A 23,697-nucleotide genomic window follows, 5' to 3' on the forward strand; every position below is an offset into this window, starting at 1 on the left:
AATGTAAGGCCTACTCTCAAAATGAAGTTTAGGTTTTTTTATTGTTTGTTTAGTTTTGATAATTGGAGTAAACCTTAGCCTTGCAATGACAGCACATTGTCAGCAGGAGGTGCTGCAGCAGCCTCCTGTGATGTGGTCGCTCTGGTTTGGCTTCAGATTCAGATTGAACAGTTTCTGAAAAGCTCAAAAGTTCTTTTGAATGAATCTGATGAACTTCGTTTTGATCGTTTCACCCTGGAGACGCGTGAAAGAGGAGCTGATGTGAACTCGTCTTATCTTCTCAAATAAAGATCCTTTGTGCTGAATATTAAATATTCTGGATAAATCGGGTCATAAACATTAAACACAAAAACAAAAAAATTATCTTTGATGTTTGTCCGGCTGAAAAATCTTCTTCCTGTCGGGGCTCCCTGTGGGCGGAGCTCTGAGACCTTGTTAGCATCTCGTTAGCATCTTCAGAAACATGCAGATCCACACACGGTAATTAACGAACACTCGTCGGTGTTGTTGATGCTAATCTGATGATGAGGATGAGGAGGATGAAGGAGTCCAGGTGTCCATCAGTGTTAAATGAGTTTCTAACCACAACAACAAACAAGCCCAGTCTGATGTTAACGAGCTCTGCGACGTCATGAGCTCAACAAACACTAATTAGTACAAACGCGTTGTTTCCAGGTTAATTAGCGAGTTCGTCCTGATTCACTAATCACCGCAGCACGCCGCCGGCGCTCGTGTTGGACAGAGCGTCGGTTACACGTCGTTGTGATTTGTCCTAGTTTGTACGGGGAGCTCTCAGTCAGGCCACGCCCCCCCGACACAAAACCATGTGACACTTGTTTTAAATCCGTGGAGAGTTGATGATTTTGAAGAATCTTTATAAAAAAAAATGTATCAAACAAACTGAGTTTTTAGTTTTATTGACGATTCAAACTAATCGATAACTTCAGACATTGATTTTACATTTACAGATCAAGTAACTGAAACTAAAGGTCTGAAGGACCACAGAAATAATGGATCGTCTGTGACCTTTGACCTCAGACTGTTTACATCAGTTTTACTCTCAAACACGAGGCTGTTTGTTAAAAATCACATGATCACTGATCAATACGAGGAAGGAAGGAAGGAAACAATGAAAGGAGACAGGACTTCAGTATTTGGGCCTCTTCACGTTCACCCTGAAAAATACAAACACACAGTTTACTGACTGTATACCGACCGTTTACCATCTTTACTGACTGTTTACCATCTTTACTGCCTGTTTACTGACTGTTAACCATCTTTACTGACTGTTTACCATCTTTACTGACTGTCTACTGACTGTTTACCATCTTTACTGACTGTTTACTGACTGTTTACCATCTTTACTGACTGTTTACCATCTTTACTGACTGTTTACTGACTGTTTACCATCTTTACTGACTGTTTACTGACTGTTAACCATCTTTACTGACTGTTTACCATCTTTACTGACTGTTAACAGACTGTTTACCATCTTTACTGACTGTTAACCATCTTTACTGACTGTTTACTGACTGTTAACCATCTTTACTGACTGTTTACCATCTTTACTGACTGTTAACAGACTGTTTACCATCTTTACTGACTGTTTACCATCTTTACTGACTGTTTACTGCCTGTTAACAGACTGTTTACCATCTTTACTGACTGTTTACCATCTTTACTGACTGTTTACTGCCTGTTAACCCTGTTTACTGACTGTTTGATGATGAAACACTCACCCATCAGCCTCCATCTTCTTCCTCTTCTCGATGATCTGAGACAAAGAGACAGACGTCAGTCGTCCACACAGACCAGATCGTTACACATTAAACATGTGGTAACGTTGCGTGTTAGCATCTCACCGCGCTGATCTTCTTCCACTGTCGGTCCAGCTCCGCCTTCTCATTGGTCTCTTTGAAGCGGCGGGTCTTCCTGCCCTCAGACATCTTGATGCCATACTGGAAGGCGGCCCTGCAGGGACAAACTTCAGCGTCAGCACCAAAGGAACACAGAGCTCACCTGACAGTCAGAGCCGAGGGAACGTGAGTGTTCGTACTTTGGCAGCGCCTCCTTGTTGTTCATGTAGTCGGAATATTCCTCCTGAGTGTCGAAGTCCCAGCGGCCCAGCGGCCCCTTCTTGTTACCCTGAAACACACGCGTCACATGTCACGTCACATGACCCGCGCCTTCCGGTTTCCATCACTGACATCACTTCCTCTGTTTTAGTGGACACTTCAACTTTATCTACACAAATGTTTACAAACCTCAGAAAGATTGTTTACTTATTTAATCATCGCTTCCTGTCAGCTGACGCAACACATCATTACTGACATGTCACCTGCACAGGTGCATGCTGGGAGCTGCACTTACCTGGTCCATCTTGCTGTAGTCAACTTCCTCATCACTGTCCACAGCCAGGTCGTCCATCCTGCGCACACAAACACACACACACTTAAACAACTACCAATAAATATATTAACAATTTTAAGTGTTAGAATTGTATTTTGTGAGTTTTCATGGGGGAGTGTGTGTGTGTGTATCTTACGTAGCAGGGTAACACTCAGCATATGAGTTTGATCCTCCGAAGAAATCTCCCAACTGTTCTTTACCATCTCTCCTCGTAGAACCAGTACTAAAGTCAAAGAATATTAACGAAGTAATACTAGGACACACTGTACTAGAGTAAAAGAACAATACTGCAGTAATACTAAGACACACAGAGTAACCCCAACTCCTCCCCCACCCACACAAACACCCCTGACCAATCGTAAAGCAGGATATGGCTCCAGACTCGGCCATTGGCTGTCAGCTGCTCCGGCAAACTTCTCGTTGATAATCTTGATTTGTTCTCTGACCGATCCAGGACCTGAAGGACATTATTGATCAGTGAATTGATCAGGAGGACATGAGGTCACAGCGTCGACACTCACCTTGTGTCGATAAAGTTCATTTAGAGAGGGAAGGGACTCACCTGTGTCAACGTCCACGTCCACGTCCACGTCCACATCCACGACCTGAAGACACAGACAGAGCGTTAGTCTTGCACAGTGAACAGCAGATACACCGGACTGTCTCTCTGCCCGTCTGTCTTACCTGGAGTTCGTCCACTCGAGGTTTCTCAAAGTAAGTGTGTCTCCTGCTTTTGATGTCCTCCTCCTTGTCCCTCTCACGTTCTCTCTCTCTGTCCCGGTGTCGGTCCTTGTCTTTGGGCAGTTTGGAGGACGCTGCTGCTGCTGCGGTGGACGGGTTGTAGTCTCCGATGTCTTCAAAGATGCTGAGACACAGAGAGAAGGTTTAATGGCGACGCACAGAGTTTTTGTTTTAACAGCGACAGAGTGCGACGATGTTGTGAACTGACCTCAGGTCAGCTTCAGGAGCCCGTCTGTCCTCCAGCTTACCTACAACACGCACACGCACACAGATCAGCTGTAACACGGTCACATGATCAACACATCAGTAAACATGTGGGATTTAACTGTTGCTGCTGTTGGAACAAACTTCAAAGTACTAAAACACTACTACAGTACTTCTACAGTACAGTACGTCTACAGTACTACTACAGTACCTTTGTCCTTCTTCTTGATCTTCTTGTGTCTCGTTCCCTGTCTGAGGTACGACAGGATCTGAGTCAGTTTAGAGATCACGATGTCATTGGTGGTGAGAGTCGTCTGAGCCTGAGACACACACACACACACACACACACACACACACACACACACACACACACACACACACACACACACACACACACACACACACACACACACACACACACACACACACACACACACACACACACACACACACACACACACACACACACACACACGTTTAACACATTAAAAACCTGTCAGATGAAGTGTGTGTGATGTCAGATTAAGTGTGTGTGTGTGTGATGTCAGATGAAGCGGCTTCCTGTCCGTCAGTACCTCCATGCTGGGACAGTCGGCTTTGCTGCGGATCAGAGTTGTCGGGATGTCGGTGTCGGTGAACTCGTCGTCCAGGTCGACCACGTACGCCATCCGGCCGGGCAGGAAGAGCTCGTTCCTCTCCACCACACCGGTCCGGAACACCACGCGGTAGATGTTCCTACCTGGAGGGAAAGAATTCAATCAAAACATTACTTGTTTACTGAAATTAAACTCAGTTACATAACAACAGTGTGACATGTGACCTTCAGCTCCAGGTGGTCTGACAGTGACCGGGTCTGATCGACTCACCGAGACGAGACTTGAACTCAATCTTCTCCTCCGGCTCCACGTCTTTCCTGACAGACAGACGGACACAGAGACGATATTCTGGTGAAATGTTCCTTCAACTCAGTCAGTCGCTCCAAACAAATGTTTCCAGGTTTCATACTTTGCCTCTTTCTGGACTTTCTCCATCATGTCTTCTTCTTCTTTCTCTTTACTGGTGATCTCAGCTCTCACCTGTAACAAACAGGTTCAGGTTCAAATACCACATGATCCGTGGCCTGTTAATACACATCAAATGAAAATTCATCCTTGGGGCCCGACCTTCTGCAGCAGAGCGAAGTCCAGACCTTTCACCAAGTGAGTATGCTCCATGTCACCTCCCAAAAACTTAGACTCTTGGATCAACTGCCGACGTTTCTCTGCTGCCGACTTGTCTCTGAAAAACACAAAAAATATGCAGGACATTAGGACAGAAACTGGGACACCTGACCCCTGAAACCCTGGACAAGAGAAATAAAAAATCTGAACATTGGACAAGAAAAATAAAAAACCTGATCATTGGCCACAAAAATAAAAAATCTGATCATTGGCCACGAAAAAAAAACCTGAGCATGGGACACGAAAAATTTAAAATTAAGAACATCGGACACGAAAATTACAAAATTTGAGTACAGATACGAAAAAATAATAAACCTCATCATCGGACACGAAAAATCCAAAATCTGAACATTGGAAACGAAAAATAAAAAAAATAAACATTGGACACAAAAAATTACAAATTACACACAGAACCCAGCACTTTTACAAGTGTAAACATCAGCGGTACTCACGCCTCAGCAGTGGGTCCTACAGCTCTGTAGTTTGCTGTGGTGCTGATCAGCTCCGTCTCCTCGTAATCTTTGTTGACGCCGTCTCGTCTCTCTCTCGCTCGGTCTCTGTACTTCTCAGCCAGCTCTCTCTCTCGCTCCATTTCCTGCTGACGTAGCTTAGCATAGTAGCTGCAACAAAACAACAATAAATGATTAAGAATTATTAGCGAGATCGGGTCCACTGAGGTTGAGGGGGGCAGATGATTGTCAATGAAACAGGTCTTGGATTGGAGACCTGGTGGGGTCCTGTGATAGCAAGTAATCTTTTCCATTCCCCGTTTGTTTGTATCACAGTTTAGTTCAGACCTTCAGTCAGAACCACCTCAAAACACTAAGTGAGACGACCTGCCAGTGACCTCCTCGACAGGTCAGGTGTGCGTACGATAGCCCTTCGACTGAAGTGGGCCCCGTTGACCAGTCGACAGCACCGTACACAAAGACTTATGTAGAAGAAGAAACCGGGAGCAGCCCAACATGACGATTCTGTGTTGACACTGTTCCTCAGCATCAGTGACGTACTTTCTCTCTTACGATGTTCTGATCTTTATCATCACACCTCCGTGTTTCAGATTATTGAGAGACAGGTTTGTTCCGCTAGTGAACTTTCCGGTGGTCTCGGATCATCCTCAACCTCGAGTGACCAATGAGAGGACACGGTACCTGCTCCGCACTCACCTCTTCTTCTTCCTCCTCCGTGCAGCAGGATCCTCATCCTCGTTGTAGTCCCTTGGCATCCTGGGAAACAAAGAACAAATAACCCACTTATTAATCCACTGTCTGCTCTGACAGCAGCCGCCAAGCGTCAGCAGTGTTTCAATACTCACTCAAGATGTCTGGACTTGGAGGGCGGAGCTGAGGAGGGCGCCGCCCGCGGCGTCATCAGCAACTTCCTGAAGTCATCGTTGGTCAGTTTGGACCTGGGGGGGGGACACACACCTGGTTATGCCACACACACACACATACAGGTAACACACAGTGTGAGGATGAGAGGAACTCACTGAGCTGCAGCTCTGTGATCGTCCACCTCGTGGCCGTCGGGGGCCAGAGGGTTGGAGTAACTTTCAGCTGAAAGAAAACAGACAGTGTGTTAGGGAAGAGACTGACAGCAGGGGGCGCTGCAACACACTCATTTCACACAAGTAGAATATTAAATAGAGACATGATGAGTTGCCTGAAACTGACACAACATGATACTGATTTTTTCGGTTTTTAGTCCACAAACAATTCATAACTTTTATTATTACACATTGGAAGTTTAGTAGAAAGTGGAGCAGACGATTTTGATGATGCGAGTGAATCCACACAGATTCAATGAACCTTTATGGATCCACATGGGAGGATTTTTGGTTTTCATGGGTGATAATGTGACGAATTCTGATAATGAATCCGCTTTGTCCGTGAAATTAAACTCTTCTGTTATTTCGTTTATCCCCTCATAAAAACTACATGTACCGATTAATCGATTAGAAAAATAATTGGTGATAAATGATCTCATCGATTGACTTCAACACCTCTTGATTTGCTACAAAGGACATCTACACCGATGTAAAGAGTGATGCCTCTCCCGTTTTATAAATCTGTAGATCGATTCCATTTCGGCTTCGTGCCTTTGTCGGTGCACAAGGAATTTTAAAATCGGCAGGAAAGCGAACGGAGTCTGGTGCCATGATTTACAACTACGCTATGCTAACAGACAATCGCGTCGCAGAGCAAAGCGAATTAAAACGGGTTCGTGGTCTAATGTCTACCCCCTCACAGCCTCCACCAGTTTATTAATAATATCCGAATCACAGGTGGATCTGGATTATTAGTTCAATCCAATGATTTAAAAGTAAACTGAGGAGCATCTGTGCTGCTAGCGGCTAACAGCTAAGCTAGCAGTGGCCGCGGGCTAACCGTTTGTAGCACAGTTACTGCGTAGTGAAGGTATTTCAGGAAGCGTCTTACTCTCTGGCATCTCGGCGGAGCGAAGCTTCTCCCTTGCCCCGTGAAAAAAACAACGAGTCCGTTCCGCCACAGAAACGGGACGGGTCGAGTTGTTATGGTCGGTTAGCTCAGTTAGCTTCTGCTACCAGCAACGGCTCTGCGTCACTTCCTCTTCCGTTCGAGCTCAAAGTGACAAACAGCGCCTCCCGCAGGAGCCCGCGGTCCCCGCACCTACACTTTCCTCCTGTCGAAGCTGAATCCCGACAGAAAATATAAATTTATATGTATAAATATATATAAAGTCATGGTTCTGTGGCTGTGTCAGAAGTATCTATCTGTTTTTGATTGACTGATTCATGAACAGACTCACAGCGAGTCGCAGCTCTGTGTTGTGAACATGTGACCGTCCTGCGGTGCAGTGCTGCCACCTGCTGCTCAGCTGAGTCACTGCGTCTCTCTGACGAAGGAGCTCCAGGACCAGCCGGTGATTCATCTGAAGAGGTTTTCCGGTCAACAGCAGCTTGTTTCAGTAACTTCACGGAAACCTGCTCATGAAACTACCTCAACTTAAATTGTGAAAACACGTGAACTCTGCTGAAAACCTAGTAGAATTCTGGGAATCCACCCGGAATCCACATGAAACTTCCTGAGCATTGGAATTTTACACCTTTACATCCTAATAAAACACCACAAAACAGCCAGTCTGTAGACGTTAATAATTTTCATGTTTATTCACATTAACACATTTACAGACAAGTCCGTACTGGACTCAGGGGGGTGGGGGGGCGGGTGAGTTAAGGTTTGGACTGGACCAGAGTGTGCAGAGCTGTGGCCACCTGATCAGCTGACATGTTGTCCACGGAGACGCTGCCTTCTTTACCAAAATCTGAAGACGAAACACAAACACCATCAGTTTTTATAATCGTCAGTGATGCATCGGAAATAATATTGACATCATCAGGCTGAATCCGCCTGTGATCTTAGGAACCCTGTCCCGTCTCCAACAGCATCCAGTCTCGTCTCTACAGTCCCACCTATAACAGAAGCCTGAACCCTGTCCCACCTCTTCTGTTCACCTCTAACAGAACCCTGTCTCGTCTCAACTATCCCGCCTCTAACAGAACCCTGTCTCGTCTCTACTGTCCCGCCTCTAACAGAACCTTTTCCTGTCTCTTTTGTCCCGTGAGTCGTCAGTCGTCTCCTGTTAACGACGGAGTTTGGTTTTATCGTCAGACAGTCTCCCATGATGCCGTGTGGTCAGACTCACCGTATCTGGCCCAGAGTCGGGCCTGGACTCCCGAACACTCTCTGATCAGGATCGGGAAGTCTGGGTTGGACTTCTTCAGGGTCACATAGTGCTGCTCCACAAAGTCTCTGGAAACACAGAAAAACACGGTCAGAGCAGCGTTCGGCTGGTTTTCACACAACCAGCAATTCCACAAGTGTCTGATTCAGAGGCTGGAAAACGCTGGACGAGAGGTGTAACCATAGCAACAGTGATGAGTTTTAAACAAATGGTGCGTTCAGGACAAAAAGGGTTTTTTGTGTTACACAACTTCACTGTTGTTCGATCGGTCTCACTTTACTTACTTTATTATACAACTCCTGATGGATGCTGCAGATATTTGAAATGATTTATTCATACGTTACTTTGACTTTAACAAATAAATAAAAATTGAAAATGAAACGATGTGGTGTCGTTCTGAGGAGCCCGATGCATCTAAACCAGCAAATACAAGCTGAACGTGAGAAAAGCAACATATTCATTATGTGTTTACCTGTAAAATAATGTTAGCTTATGATTTAAACACAAACAGGACAACGAGATGAAGTGTAAAGTTCTGAGTTCAGTTACATTAAACAAAGAGCTCATCAGTGCGACAGACAACTGTTCAATAACAACGATAACAACCATAGATGCTAAGCTAACTAGCAGTTAGCAGCTAGCAGTTAGCCGTTCGGGTCAGTCTCTCATGACGCTCGCGTTGTGGATGTTCATCGTAACGGCTCTCTCCGCCTCGGGAGGCGGGCTCGGAGCTCACCTGACCCCCGTGCTGGCCGCGGAGGTCTGGCAGAGGTGGACGCGGATCTCTCGGAGGTTTTTGCCCAAACTGGAGCCCAGACTTCTGACTACGGTGGCCGCCATCTTCGCTTCCTCTCCGCTCGTCAAGGACGAGCTGTGCGTTTTTTCCAGCCCGGAGTTTATCCTGCCAGGCGGACGTTTAACCCCGAGTTTGTCCTCGCAGGCACCGAGTCTCGCCCTCTGGATTCATACAGTAGACAGTAGTATTAGTAGTATTTTTAAAAAGTATATTTAGTAGTAATTGTATTGTATCTAGTAGTGTATTTAGTTGTATTTGTAGAAGTATCAGTATATTTCGCCGGCCACGCACCTGAACACCCTTCACTTCATGTTCGACTTTGCACCAGTAGAATAATACTTTGTAGGCATGACAAAGCAAATGATGAGGAGGATAAGTGATGACTACATGTTAGATGAAGAACATTTCACACCACGTGACCCGTCTAACCTGGATTCAGTTTGACATTGACGTGGCGATCAGCAGTTATCCAGGATCCAGGATCAGGACCTCATGTTCAATGGTATGTGCACAGTGACCCTACGCAGTGCATCATGTAGTTTACATGTGCAATAACACACTCGAACACAACCAGAGGACACTGGACACAGATCTTTACTCTGCAGCGGCTGTTTGAGCCATTGACTCACATATGTTCTGGCGTTACCTCTCCACTGCGATTAGCGGGAGCAGCAACAACACATTGATTATACTCATGTTTAAATCTTACAAACAGAAAACAAACAATGTGCAGCGAGTTCATTCAGGTACGTCAGTGTCTGAAATGAAACACAAATCTCACGGACAAAGTACCAGAACAGAAAAGGTTTGAGGGACAAAATGAATCGGGTGTGAGCTGGTGCTCTCGTTCAGGAGTTCACAGATGGTCATAGCGACATCAGCAGCTGGATGAGACTTTATTTAGAAACACAAATATTTGGTACAAATAAGTGTGAAAACGAGCGAAACCTCGACATGTGTCCACAGGACCTTCAAGCATCAATGACGACTCTGGAGGCAGTTTTCTTTATTGAGAGGAAACAAGTGTGACCTCAGGAAACACAAAGGGAACATTGGGAGAACCTCCTCAGCTGTTTGTTGTTGCTCTGCAGTCTGATTCAGTGTCTGTTCAGAGGTCGTTAACGGTAGCAGAAAGTGAGAAGCTGTACATGCGATATCGGGAAAACCTATAATAGTGTTTTTATGATCCCGTCTGTTTCCTGTCAGTCCGGCTCGCTCTGCTCCTGTTTGGTCTCTTCAGAAGATCCTTTCGCCGCTTCTCGTTCAGAAGCTCCTGGATGCGTTTGTTTTGTGTTCGCTCGCGGAACGGCGGCATCCGCGGGACAAAGAAGTTCTGCTGTCCCCTGGCGACGTCCCCGTCCAATCCCACAATCTGGTACGAGACCTCGTCCACCGAGTTGTTCTCCTTATTCCTCGTGAGCGGGAAGAAGGGGGACGAAGACGTCGGCGCCGGTTTGGTTTCTGTCAGACTTAAGTTAGTTTGAACGCTCTGCTGCCCAGATGATGTGATTGGTAAAGATGTGGCAGTGACGCTATCAGCTGATGTTATGGGAAACTCTGGGACGGCAGACATCCGGATCTGCAACGGCAATGGGCCATCAACAGTTACCATGGGAACTGTGGCAGAAGGCAGTTTGGTAGTGGTGGTTTTCTTTTTGAATAGATATGCTGGAGCAGTTTTTCTTGGGCGTCTTGTTGTAGTTGTAGAACTAGTAGTAGTAGTGGTAGTAGTAGTAGTACTAGTAGTAGTAAAAGAAGTAGTAGTAGTAGTACTCGTAGTTGGAATGATATCCGGAGACTCAGATGGAACTGAAGGATCCTCGTAGGACGAGTACTCGTCATAGTCTTCGTACTCCACGTAGACGAAGTCGGTGCTGCTCCTGCTGGTAGGGGGCGGAGTCACAATGAAAGTGGGAGGTGGAGTGCTGATGATGTCACTGGCGATGGGGCTGCTGTCAGACCAGGTGGAGGTGGACGCTGAGGTGATCGTCTCCGTGGTGGAAATCCACGAGCTAGGACAAAAAAACAAACAAACAAAGATGAGTCAATTTGTCCAACGTTTCTGTTTTCAATCTTTAAATGTAGCTTGCATCCCAAGTAGTAGTTGTTGTTGTTGTTCTGATGAAATAAACAGACAATAGAGCTCAAAAATGATTCCAGAACAAACTCGAGTCACTGACCTGCTGTTGGCAGTCGGCGGGCTCACGCTGCTGAGGTTTCCCTCGCTGCAGGACTTGCAGCACATCTGCCGGTATCCAGGGATGGAGCAGTAACGGCTCAACGCTTCCATCCGACAAAACACAGACCGGTCACCACGGCAACGCTGCCCTGCAGAGTCAAAACTGTCAATCATAACTCTGACTCTGACTGAAATGTAATCATCTTAACATACAGTCATTAATCATCTTTAGTCTTTAGGAGCAGGAAGAGAGAGAAGAAGCCTGAGGGGGTGTTTTACTGGATGAGATCTTTGGAGCTGTGAAGTTTGCGTTGGACCTGGACAACCACCGGATGATGGCACTCTTCTGGTCGCCTGCAGCAGCAAGACAAACACAAACACAATTAGCAGAGAAACACAAACTACAACTCCTAGCATCCTCCATGCCCTCCTCAGTAAACAAATGTTTAGGACGCGAGGTGTCGATGCCTACCACTGCAGGGCGGGGCCTGGCAGCTGCGGGTTGTGATTGGTCGAGGTAAACTGCAGTTTCCAGTCGAACCCCCAGGACTCGAACACGCAACCTGACGCTCCTGAGTCCCGTTTCCACAAGATACCGAACACTACAATCACAAAGACACCGATCAGACGCTGTGGTTTTATTCATAGAACATCCTGAGGCGGAAGTCGCTCCGAAGCTTTCGGGTTATGACCCAAAGCAGAAAGTCAGGTGGACCTGAACCAACCGAGTTAGAGGTAGTGCAGAAAGGAGGAAGGAAGAGGAAATCTAGGAAGGACGGAATCAAAGGTGTCCAGAGGATTTGCAAGGCAGAAGGTTCGAGGTGGTGTACGAAGAAGAAGGGAGACTGCGTACCGGTGTCCACGGCCCGGCTCGCCACACCGCGGGGCAGGGGACACGGTTGCAGGTCTGTTTCCCATCCGGCCGGTCTTCAAGACAGAGTTTGCTGTGCACTGAGCGCTGTTGCTGCCCCCTGCTGGACTCCTGCTGGCAGCTCACCCAGCGACGCTGCCACCCACTCTGACCACACGAGGCGCTGCAGTCGTCCCAGTTCCCCGTCACCCAGCTGAGGGGACAGACACATTTGTAGAATAAACCCACGTGGCCCCTGATGTGGGACATAAAATGAACACTTGTCAACACGTGTAACCATGGTGATGCGTTACCGTGGCGAGCTGCACGTGTCCGTGTTGCAGCTGCGACTGATGGCTCTCGGCTTGTTGATGTTGAAGCACAGCATCCTGTGAACCATTTTCCCATCAGCCTTTCTCCTGCAGCCGAACCTCGTGTACTGTTTCCCTGGCAACCAGAGATCACTTGTTTGTTACGACACACGGGTGTTACCCAGGTAGCCAAAAGAACAGGCCTTCAACTGGCAGCAGTGTTGCGTACCTCCTCCGCAGGGTTTGGAGCAAATGGACCACTTCTTCAGCGCCCACTCGTAGAAGATGGTGTCCTCCTGCACCAGGTTGGACTCCAGCGAGGACCGGAGACGGTCCTGGATGATGTACTTGTAGGATATGGTCACCTTGGAGTCGCCGTGGGAACGGACCTGACGCACAGAAACACAGCAAGGCGGAGTTTGTTCTTGTTCCTAGTTTCTAATGAGACACAATGTGGACACATTGGATATAGACTCCCCCCGTTGGCGGACTGACCATCAGCAGGACCCCGTACTTCAGTGGCCCCGTGGTCTGGACGGACTCCTGCTCCTCGGCGTTACTGTACTCCCAGGCCACACCCTTCTCGATCACCACACGGGATTCTGGGAGCTCGTCTTCATCGTTGAGGAAGAGGTGACCCGTCTCCAGGTTCTTCACCGCTGCAGCAGTACAGAGAAGAATAAGAAGCCGCAGAGGATTGTCACGTCGGAAGAGAGGATCTCCACCTGTCTGCTCTCTTACCCAGGACGTGAGGAGTCCCCTTGAACTCCTGGATCAGCAGGTGTCGCGCTCCTTTAGGGATCTCCAGGATCTTCAGGTAACCTGCGTCATTGAAGAAATGGATCAATCCATCGATAAGTTATTAAAACTCCAACAGGAACGTGATCATGAGTTCAACAGCACCACCCGTCCACGGTCGCTTTTTTCGTTTGTTACATTCCCTGATCTCATACGAGGAACACGAGGAAACGCTAAAAAACAGATGTTGTTCACACCTGGTTTCTTTGTGCTGCGGGTGAAGTTTCCTTTTATGATCTTGCAGCTGGAGTTATCTCCGCCACAGACTCCACATCTGTCCTCCTGTCGGTCTGAGGCGATCTGTCCGTCACAGCCCACGTGCTGCAGGAGGAGAGAGGAGGCGAGGACGCAAGGGGAGGAGGCAAGGAGACAGGACAGGACACAAGGTGAGGTAATAGGAGGGAGGAAACACAATTTTGTGCAAGAGGTTTTTACAGGACAAAACAGACGACAAACTGCAGAGCAACAAACTACACTAACGCTGTGTTTCATGCTAAAGCTAGTCTAGCACACGGGAAAAAAAAAGTAAAAGCCACAATAAAGACCTCACACTCTCCTCGGACGCACACGCTGTAGGCGTCGCCGTAGGAACACGGCGTCCCATCATGCACCATTCTGTTCATGGAAACCGCCGCCGCCGTCTCCTCGGACTGACAGTGCAGACGACAGCGCTCGTCAGCTGCGGAAACACGGGTCACGTGTGTGTGTTAGGACAGAGCTGCTGTCTGTGTGTAAAGTGTGTGTGTGTGTGTGTGTGTAGTGTGTATATTTACGGTCTGGGTGTTGATACGGCAGCCAGTGATGTTTCTTTCCCTCATGTTCAAAAAATGGATTCCAGACTTTACACTGATCCTCCCTGAAAAACACACACACACACACACACACACACACACACACACACACACACACACACGTCTGTGTCATGACACGCCTCCTCCATCACATCCTGTGGCGTTTTACCGCCAGGCCGGACTCAGACCGCGAAGAAGAAGAGCGAGCAGAGCGTCGATGTACTGACCTGAAGTCAGTCAGCGGCGGACACTCCTCTTGGCTGCACAGCTCAAACTCGTAGCTGTTTCCGAAGCAGGTGCGCCCCCCGTTGGCTGGACTGAGAACAGCAACAGGTTAGTGTCTCTGGTTGGTGCGTGTGATTCTGCGACACAGACGACTGACAGCGAGCTCACTCACACCGGGTTGTCGCAGCGCCTGGCCCGAAACCTGACGCCGCCCCCGCAGGTCCTGGAGCAGCTGCCGTACGAACTCCAGGTCCCCCAGCCGCCATCTTGTCTCAGGAGGTTGGGGGTCAACTTTATGCAGAAACCTTTGAAACAGTGCTTCAACGAGACACAAGTGTTACCACGGAGACGTTAGTTTATGACAGAGGCGGGAGTCGAAAGAGGCTCATTCGACATAAATGAACAGGTCAGTGATGTCATCGTCAGCCTCCTCTTCATCACATGATCAGAGTCAGTTCAGGAGAACTGACTCTGTATGCAAATGAGCAAAAATCATGGGGGACTGTTGGTCCAAGAGGCTTCAAGTTCAAGTCAATCCAATCAGGCCTTTTCCTAAACTGCATCTTTGATCCTATGTTACGGCGGCACCATCTGGATGATTGGTCTTATATCTTATATCTTATAATACTTTCCTTCAACATGCAGTTGTAAGCTGCTACCATGGAAACATATTCACACTCTGAGAGAAGACACATGTTCTAACTCGATCATCAGCAGAGAAAACTGACGTTATGAACTTTTATCATTAAAGCCCCAGTGTGTATTTTTTTAAATTTTCTGGCAGCATCTGGTGGTAAAGTTGCAAACCGCAACCAACTGAGCGACAGACAGGGGACACTTTATGGTGGCGCACCGCTGATTCCATTTCCGGTTTCCGGCAGCGTCTTTAAAAATTAATTTGTGCAACAACTGTATTCAACACGACGTAGCGAGAGACATGGACACTCACACGGAGGTCAGGTCCACTTCATGTCACTATGTTTAACTCATTCACAGTTGACGAAAAAAGATTGGTTCTTTGTTGCAGGCGATTATACATATATGAACACATAATTATGGAAATATATATTTAATGTCTGTGAATAAGTTCTTCTAAATATTACACACAGCTTTACCCGATAAATTACTTTGGTTGCAGCGTAAAAACACAACGAAAATAATTCTTTTTGGTTTGTGATCTACTGACCCCAAATGGATCAGTGGTTTTTAGCGTGTACATACTCGTTACTTGACAAACGAAAACACTGCGACGTTTCAGATCACGTCAATCTGCCGCGTCTGATCCCAAAGACTCATCTGGGACAAATCAGACCTCGTCCCTTCAACCCTCCATGACCTCGGTGTGTGTCCTCACCTTCCCCAGTCCACACCTGGTGCCGTCCAGAGGCGGACCTTTCTTGGTCTTACAGTAGAACGGGTTGTGGTAGTCGCTGCACCACAGCTGTTTGCAGGGTTCATGGTTCGGGTACTGGAGACAAACACACAAGGACATATGTAGACAAATGATCCAATCATAAATCCTGAAGATCAGACAGAAACGAGAAGAGAAAAACATCGTTCAGTAAAGGCATGAAGAGAAGAAGTGTCACTAAAAGACCATGTGTGGAAACATGTTTTAAATCACTGAGCTGAAAGAGTGAAACACAACAATCTCATCATCATGTTGAAATGTTGGAAACAAGGAGTCAGACTCGGATTAACGTGTGCGTGTGATGCCTCCTGTCTGACGTCACCCCGCAGTTAACCTCCTGAACAGATGTTGGTCTCCACCCTGAAAACATCTGTACACGTCTTCATTTCAGTATGTTACATCCATTTGAGCCGTTCTCCTCAGAAAACTGCTGCTCGTCCGTCGTCTCCACCAAATGACACGTTGAAAACCAGCGAAACTGCTCGTTCACGTGTCACATTGTTTCTTTCTTTAATACACCTTTGGTTTTAACATGCTGGAACCTTGAGAGTCGGCACTGATGGAACAAAGTCAACAACAACAACAACAACAGCCAACAAACCTGACGTCAAGGTCTTTATAGAAATCAGAATAATTTTTTGTCACCACTGAGCTCTGTGATCCTCTCAGTTTGTGTCTAACGTCACATCGACGTCACGTTCTACATTTGTGCATCGGATAGAAAATACACTGAATGTTCTGAAAATAATTTTTAAAATATTCGAATGTTAGGCCTACTGCTCTGAACATTTTAATGAAATAAAAGTTTTTTTTTATCGATTTGATTAGTAAACATTTTTGGCCCTGCAGTTACATCCTCTCGGCAGCAGGGGGACGTGGGCAAATCAACACGTTTCATCATGCCGGCAGTGTCGATGAAAAGTGAGGGGTCAAAGGTCACCTCTCATCACATGATCAGGTTACAGACAGACAGACAGACAGACAGACAGACAGACGTACTGCGGTACAGAGACTGTATCCTGGTCCAAAGTCGAAGAGACACTGTTGCTCCATCGAGTACTGGAACCCCGGCAGCTGAGGCTGAGACGGCCACTCGTGGTTGAAAGGGTCGTCACGGAGACAGTCGTAGGTGCTGCAAGAAGAGAGAGACGGACGGGACAGCTTTGTCAGAAACTTTTACCTTGAATTTTAATTATTAATTTTTTATTGTTATTATTACTAGTCTCATAATTTCCATGTGCAGGACTCACTTCAGGTACTCGTGCAGCTCCCTCCAGCTGCACCTGGACCAGTGGTATCGATGGAAAGTTGCCTGAACCCGCGGAGACATGATGCTGCCGAGGAGCACGTCGTCCTCGCAATCATTCGCCTCACCATCATGTTTCATACCTAACCTGAAGAAAGACAGACAGACACACATATAGATAGACAGGCAGGCAGACAGACAGACAGACACACATACAGACAGACAGACAGGCAGACAGACAAACAGACAGGTAATGAAGTCAAACTGCCTCAGATTCTTATCGACAACAATATGTTCAAAATAAAGTAAAATTTCTATGTTGTGGTAAGAATCAGGTCGTCCAGAGACATTGTCATGTTGTCGCCTCACCAGACTTTGAAATTCAAAAATTCATTGAATCTCTACTTTTTCTACTCTCATTGAATTTCTTCTGTCTCTGACTTTGACCCTTCACATTTCGAAGCACTGAGTGTTTGTGTGTTTGTGCGTCTCACACGTGTCCTGTTTCATGTGCCGCTACGAAGGCCGAGGAGAATCCATCCTCCAAGACCAGGACGCAGCTCCGGTGTAGGTGACACATTCCTGTGACAGGAGCATAACCTGCAGACACACATCCAAAGGTCAGAGGGTCAGGGGTCATCGGGGACATGTTGGTCAGCAGCAGCGGTGGTAGCATTAGCTGCAGTACCCTGCATGCCGGAGGGGCCGAACTCCTGCCGGGTCAGGTAGATGGTGTGGTCGTGCTGCTCGGCGTGACTCTGCTCCCTCTGCTGGAGATAAGACCAACCGCAGACGTTCTCCAAACTCTTCTGAGGGTTCCCCACAGAGATCAGCTCCTGGGACTGACGGACAGACACTCGTTTTTTGTTTTACTGTTTAAAACAGTTTATTTTGAGAAACTTTGGAGTTTGATACCTTTGATGGAGACAACATGATGATTCTGACCAGCACAACATTGATGTTGGCGCCCAGAGAATGGTCCTGATAGATCTCATTAACCTGGAACAGAGAGAGAGAGAGGTTCTCTGTGGAGCGGACATTTTAAGAAATACCAGAACGTCATCTAAGCACCGTCTTCAGAATCTGACGTCGGTCCTCCTGAACCTTTCTTGTGGCAGAGGAATGAGGTCCATGTCACTTTCTGTACAGCACTGGTCCAAAGGTGCGGTCACCATGGTAAACTGGTTCCAGGTGTGAGATCAGACAAAGAGCGCTTCAATGGCCTTGTGGCAAAGATGTAAATTGGGGCTCTTGGGTCCAGACATGGCAGAAGAGGTCAAAGGAGACTAGACTTGACTCACAGGGCCGAAACCAAGCTGATCCCAAACTTACACTGGGGCCCGAGTCCACCATTCTACTATATCCATGGCAACATGTGGAACTTCTAGGGGTGAAGGACCTGGATTTGATTTGACACATGCAATACAATACGAAACATGAGGGCTCACCTCGCACGCCATCATCCAGAGATAATGAGCTCGACAGAGAAATCAAACAAACACTGGACACACTTAGCTCGACAAAGCTACGTCCAAACTGAGCAAAGAAGATAACACAGTCAGTCGCCTGCTTCATGTGCAAAGACCCGGGTCAATACAACGCTGTGGAAAACAGAGGTTTTTGTTACACGTTGAAGACACTGGAACCGGGAATGTGACTTTGTGGCGCTGCCAAGTTTGAAGATGAGTAATCTTTGAGTTCACCAGAAGAGAGTTTGCACTCTCTGCTTCCGTTCTTTTCATATCAGCTTTGGTTTCCTGTCAGCTGTACGTCAGGACGGACCTCTGTTGTTTACACACTGCAATGCTCGGACTTCCAGATGTTGTAGAGATGGGAAACGCACCCTTGACTTTCTCCAGTTTTGTGTCGACGTCCCACTGTTCCTGCTGATGAAGTTGCCTAAATAAATGAGATTCTCCACAAACTATGAACTGGGAACATTTGGCTGAGGCTTCTGTCTGTAAAGACGTAAACTGTCACCTCTGGGGGAACCTTTCCTGTATCCCAGGGGACTGGTGGCCGGCAAGTTGGCAAAAGCTGTGAAGGAAGTCACGCGACTGAAGGAGGAGGCTCCAGGAGACCTCAGAGTCATGTGCAGGACAGAAAGACTTCTGTGGTTCTAGAGGCAAGAACTCATGTGGGGGGTGAGTATGAAAGGGCTGTTGTCCACAGGGGGAGGGGGCGCACAGAGTTGGAAGGGCTTGGGGAAGCCTGACCCATCTCTCAGGCTCAGGTCTGAGGTCTCCGAGAAGCTCAGGAGTGCCTGGGATTCCCACTCGAGAGGTTGACAGCTCGGGATAATGTTGTGCAGTCTGTGTTTTCAGGTCAGTGTCACATGGTGTGGGTCTGTTCATGGTAAAGGAATGAAAGCAGATAAACCTCGTATCTCTGACAGTTACACTGCCTCTTTACTCTGCTGGGTCTACGAGTCCATCGTCAGGCCACACCAGACTCACCACGACTCACAACCGAGGCAACAAAGATCATCTAGACCATATTCACCTCTACAGAAGATTCTGTGTGATTCATGCCTGCACCTACTATGTTCATCAGAGTCAGAAGATATTTCTGAATGTGGTCTCGGCCGTGGAAGAGAAGGACGGAATAGTCCACCGCTAACAACACCTGGAGGAGGAGGGACAGAGAGCGACGGGGGCAGTTAGCGTTCGGTAAACCCTCCATTCAGCGGTTCATCGTCCTTTATATCGAACTGTGCACTTACCTCGATGTTGAAGAGCTCCGCCTCTTCTATGTAGCGCCGTCGTCGGGATGAGCCAAATGTTTGCCACAGGCCCAGAGAACCTAAAAGGGGAACTGGAGACGAACAAGAGAAGAACGTATGTTTCAATTGTCTAAGTCTTGGTTTAAGCATTGTGTCGGTGTCAGTACCGACATGTTGGTTTTCTCTCATAACCTCCAGAGTCGCCGTGTGTCCCTCCCTCCTCAGATGTGGATCACATGGTTTGGTGTAAAGTTAAAAACCAGATGAGTCTTCAGTGACCCGAGGACAGGCAGAAACAGATGTTTGTTTAAATATATCAGTGACTGGGAAGCAGAATGAATCGCTGGGTCAAAGTCATTTTACACTGAAGCACTAACATACTGTTGTTCTGTGTTCTCATTGGTTCCACTGGCCGCGGCTGCTGATTCGACATCACACAGACTGAAGCCTGGTTCCTTGAGAGGGCGCGAAGTCAAAGTGTAACAACCTGCAGACACACTGTGTTTGTCACACGAAGACCGAAGCACGTTTCCATCCATCATGACACTGGAAGTCGGACGAGACAGAGTTTATCCAACGTTTTCACGCAGACTAAACACTAACTGTCGTCAGTGGAACCTCCTGCATTCAGATGGAGCTTCAGTTTCTCTTGTCATCCAGGTGTGACGGTGTCTCTGCTTCTCACATCGCCCACTGATGTTTCTCATTCTGTAAACAACAGCAGTGGCTGTTCTGGTCTGAACTCCCGGACGCGTGTTTGTGTCTGACGGCGACGGCGAGGTCACACCGTGCCGCCGGAGGCTCGGGCTGAGGTGACCTGAGGCGAAATGCAACTCCCTCCTCCTCATTGGCTGGTGTTGTTGTGACGACAAACAGATTTCAGAGAGTCAGAGAGCGAGAGAACGAACGAGTCGGGAGACGAACTATCAGTCAACTCGGAGGCCAAACCTCCAAAACCTCCAAGAATCTGACACTCGGAAACTCAAGACTGCCACGTCGCAGTGTGTGTGTGTGTGTGTGTGTGTGTGTGTGTGTGTGTGTGTGTTTTGTAAAGCTCTCGTTGTCTCTGCCAAGTTTCCTGGAACAGTTTCAGTGTTTTCAGTTTGATTCTTTCCTTCTGCAGAAACAACTCAGCAGATATTATGAAGGATTTTTCAACAGACCACACTGTAAAAAAAAACAACGTAAGTCAGTTCAGTTCAGTTCAGTGCTGGTACGTACAGATGATAACAAATGAATATAAATCAATCGGAACCACAATTACAACATATGAAATGCCCACGAGACGCTGGAGATTGCGGAACCGAAGTTCGTTAACATGAATGAACGTGAATAAAACGAATTGCAGCTTTAATGTGCTTCACTACAAACTCGAATGACGCCTAATCTGTCCTGCCATGTTAAAGAAAAGTCCTGAATCCGCCTGTTTATCCGATTCGCCCCAAAATGTGACGGGTTCTTCTTCGGATCGTGACCCAGCGCTGCACAACATGTCATGAAATACAGCTTGGCAGTGAACTTTAATATGTGACAGAGCTGATACACTGAACATGTCATCATGGTGAGTTCAGGTACGACGAGCGTCCGTGGACTTAAATGAAACATATACAAAGTCGTATAGATAAGGGACGGATGAATCGCGTTTTGTTATGGAGTCATCAGGTCACGTACGAGTCACGACCTCAGATCTGAGTTAGAAGGTGAAGTTTTCTGTGCGTCTTACCTCTCAGGAAGTCGTCAGCAGTTTGATTGACAGCTGCTTGATTGACAGCTGCTTGCCTCTTGACTGCTGAGGAGCGATAGATGATGTGCCGTCGCCCTCCCTCTTCCTCCTCCTCCTCCTCCTCCTCGCTTTCTCCTCCATCTGACCTCCTCCGGTCCCACGGCTCGATGAAAAACTCCTCCCGACCTGTTCGGATCATCCCTGCCTGGTTAGAGACACAGAGAGCGACATCTACTGTTAATCTACTGTTGATCTACTGTTGATCTACTGTTGATCTACTGTTGATCTACTGTTAATCTACTGTTGATCTACTGTTAATCTACTGTTAATCTACTGTTGATCTACTGTTAATCTACTGTTGATCTACTGTTAATCTACTGTTAATCTACTGTTGATCTACTGTTGATCTACTGTTAATCTACTGTTAATCTACTGTTAATCTACTGTTAATCTACTGTTGATCTACTGTTAATCTACTGTTAATCTACTGTTGATCTACTGTTAATCTACTGTTGATCTACTGTTAATCTACTGTTGATCTACTGTTGATCTACTGTTTATCTACTGTTGATCTACTGTTAATCTACTGTTAATCTACTGTTAATCCACTGTTAATCTACTGTTAATCTACTGTTGATCTACTGTTAATCTACTGTTAATCTACTGTTGATCTACTGTTAATTTGCTGTTAATCTACTGTTGATCTACTGTTAATCTACTGTTGATCTACTGTTCACCTGACCCATCTGAAACTGACCCACAGTCAGTTTTCCTCTAGTCAGCCTCGACAACGGCCATATTCGCGCGGCGGCCATTTTCCTCATTTTCCTCTGACGTCCCTCTCGCGGTGTGAAGATCAGCCGCCGTTATGAACAGAATCCGACAAACTTTTTTCCTTTTTTAATGCTTCATGACTGATCAGCAGCGGAGGACACAGTGAACAGTTCACATCTGGAAGGAACATCAGGCCATGTTGCAAGGTTACACTATAGATTAATGTCAGGCACGTCGAAGGGCTAACGTTATGCCGCTAGCGTCATTGCATCCAGTGCATTTTTCCTCCAGGTTTGAATAAATGTGTCCCAGAGGTGCAGTGACATCGTTCACATCGTGTCATGTGACAAGATCAAATAGTCTTGTTAGCTCGAAGTGGCTGAATGCTAACGTTAGCTGTTGTCTCATTGTAGCTAATGATCTGCCAAATGGTCCGACAGACTCCAACTGTCCACTGTGTCTCCAGCTGCTGTTCGGTCACGGCGCAGCGAAATGAAATGAAAACGACGCAGGTTTCTTCATTGGCTTCGCTCTATGGTCGAGTGACGAGTTCAGCCATTTGGACGTCTTGACGTTGTATCAGAAACGGAGGATAAAACCATTGTCGCTGTGTGTGTGCAGCCTCAGCTTCTTGACACGAGCTGCTATTGCCAAGGTTTGGCAATAAGAAAGGGAGCGAGGAAGTTGGACGCTAGCTTTAGCCGCAGCTAGCACATGCGCTTTGTGTGCATTCCTGTCTGACTTTTTTACATTCAACGCGCGCGTGTGTGTGTGTGTGTGTTTGTGTGTGTGTGTGTGTGTGTGTTTGTTCAGAAGAGGTTTTGTCGAGGGAAGAACGGGCAAATATTCCCGTCGTCCGCGCGAATGACGCGAATGTTTCTGCGACCAAACTCAGAAACTCGCCAGAGAGGAAAAAAACGTGATCTGTACCAAGAGTTGAGCGGAACAAAGTCACGTCACTCAAAACACAAACGGAGACACTCATTCTGCTCCATGATTTATTCGTTGTGTCCACATATAATCCATAATCTGACCCTGTGTTATCAGCAGTCGCTGCTTTAGCTGCAGTTTTCCGTCAGCGACGGCAGCAGGAAAATATTCGTGTTATTTTTTCCTTCCTCCTCCTCGTCCACTTTAAACTCCTCTCATCTGTCCTGCACATCTGGATGAAATCAGCCGGCGCTGCCCACGCTGTAAGAAGTGGCGGTAAACTCATTTCGCTGAGGTAAAGTGGGTTCAGTCCTTCGTGGTTCGCAGTGTTTGGCCTCTTCCTCCGCTCTCACATGCATCTACTTGTTTCTATTCACCGAGTTCTACTCTGCGGCGAAGAAGTGGAAAAGGTCATGTTCCTCTTTTGTTATGTTCCTTCATTCTGTCTTTAATTTGTGAGTGAACTGGTTTTGCTTAATCAAATAACCGGGATTCAAATCTGTTTTCCCCGGTGCTGATGAGGTTTGAGACGGACTGTCTGAACATCTGCCTCCATCAGCATGTGGAGCAGCAGCTTCTTCACAGGAAGATGATGAAGGTTTCTGGACGGTTTTGTCGTTTTATTATTTTTGATATGGTATTTT

General features: G+C 47.0%; 3 protein-coding genes across 4 annotated transcripts in view; all 3 read right to left on the bottom strand.

The window, feature by feature from the left end:
* Positions 1-901: 901 nt before the first annotated feature.
* ik (IK cytokine) lies at positions 902-7,185 on the bottom strand. Of its 2 annotated transcripts, none has more exons than XM_035626512.2 (20): positions 7,013-7,185; positions 6,064-6,130; positions 5,890-5,982; positions 5,741-5,800; positions 5,027-5,194; positions 4,518-4,632; positions 4,360-4,430; positions 4,221-4,267; positions 3,930-4,093; positions 3,566-3,674; positions 3,359-3,398; positions 3,094-3,274; positions 2,972-3,014; positions 2,782-2,866; positions 2,546-2,620; positions 2,371-2,428; positions 2,057-2,145; positions 1,863-1,971; positions 1,740-1,774; positions 902-1,175 (listed from the first exon to the last, which is right to left on the bottom strand). In XM_035626512.2, exons 1-20 carry the CDS (start codon positions 7,020-7,022, stop codon positions 1,148-1,150), a joined length of 1,647 nt encoding a protein of 548 aa, XP_035482405.1. In that variant the 5' UTR covers positions 7,023-7,185; the 3' UTR covers positions 902-1,147. The 2 variants fall into 2 exon arrangements, with proteins under 2 accessions (XP_035482405.1, XP_035482404.1); XM_035626511.2 differs by having other exon boundaries at positions 2,546-2,629; positions 7,013-7,184.
* A 512-nt stretch (positions 7,186-7,697) lies between these two features.
* ndufa2 (NADH:ubiquinone oxidoreductase subunit A2) lies at positions 7,698-9,191 on the bottom strand. The gene is made up of 3 exons (XM_035626513.2): positions 9,034-9,191; positions 8,259-8,365; positions 7,698-7,877 (listed from the first exon to the last, which is right to left on the bottom strand). Exons 1-3 carry the CDS (start codon positions 9,135-9,137, stop codon positions 7,786-7,788), a joined length of 303 nt encoding a protein of 100 aa, XP_035482406.1. The 5' UTR covers positions 9,138-9,191; the 3' UTR covers positions 7,698-7,785.
* A 779-nt stretch (positions 9,192-9,970) lies between these two features.
* Positions 9,971-23,697, bottom strand: part of LOC118301259 (A disintegrin and metalloproteinase with thrombospondin motifs 2) — a 17,028-nt gene continuing 3,301 nt past the window's right edge. Inside the window, exons 3-25 of the mRNA XM_035626577.2 lie at positions 21,350-21,554; positions 19,627-19,718; positions 19,446-19,529; positions 17,820-17,903; positions 17,593-17,746; positions 17,399-17,504; positions 16,909-17,052; positions 16,658-16,790; positions 15,602-15,715; positions 14,420-14,565; positions 14,250-14,339; positions 14,005-14,087; positions 13,777-13,910; positions 13,429-13,552; positions 13,175-13,255; positions 12,929-13,092; positions 12,663-12,822; positions 12,437-12,569; positions 12,126-12,336; positions 11,745-11,874; positions 11,552-11,626; positions 11,274-11,421; positions 9,971-11,105 (exon numbers count right to left, since the gene is read on the bottom strand). Coding sequence (XP_035482470.2) covers positions 10,274-11,105; positions 11,274-11,421; positions 11,552-11,626; positions 11,745-11,874; positions 12,126-12,336; positions 12,437-12,569; positions 12,663-12,822; positions 12,929-13,092; positions 13,175-13,255; positions 13,429-13,552; positions 13,777-13,910; positions 14,005-14,087; positions 14,250-14,339; positions 14,420-14,565; positions 15,602-15,715; positions 16,658-16,790; positions 16,909-17,052; positions 17,399-17,504; positions 17,593-17,746; positions 17,820-17,903; positions 19,446-19,529; positions 19,627-19,718; positions 21,350-21,554 — 3,627 coding nt within the window. The 3' untranslated portion in view covers positions 9,971-10,273. The remainder of the gene's footprint in view (positions 11,106-11,273; positions 11,422-11,551; positions 11,627-11,744; positions 11,875-12,125; positions 12,337-12,436; positions 12,570-12,662; positions 12,823-12,928; positions 13,093-13,174; positions 13,256-13,428; positions 13,553-13,776; positions 13,911-14,004; positions 14,088-14,249; positions 14,340-14,419; positions 14,566-15,601; positions 15,716-16,657; positions 16,791-16,908; positions 17,053-17,398; positions 17,505-17,592; positions 17,747-17,819; positions 17,904-19,445; positions 19,530-19,626; positions 19,719-21,349; positions 21,555-23,697) is intronic.

Source organism: Scophthalmus maximus, chromosome 2 (assembly GCF_022379125.1).
Source record: "Scophthalmus maximus strain ysfricsl-2021 chromosome 2, ASM2237912v1, whole genome shotgun sequence".
NCBI classification, from domain to species: Eukaryota; Metazoa; Chordata; class Actinopteri; order Pleuronectiformes; family Scophthalmidae; genus Scophthalmus; species Scophthalmus maximus.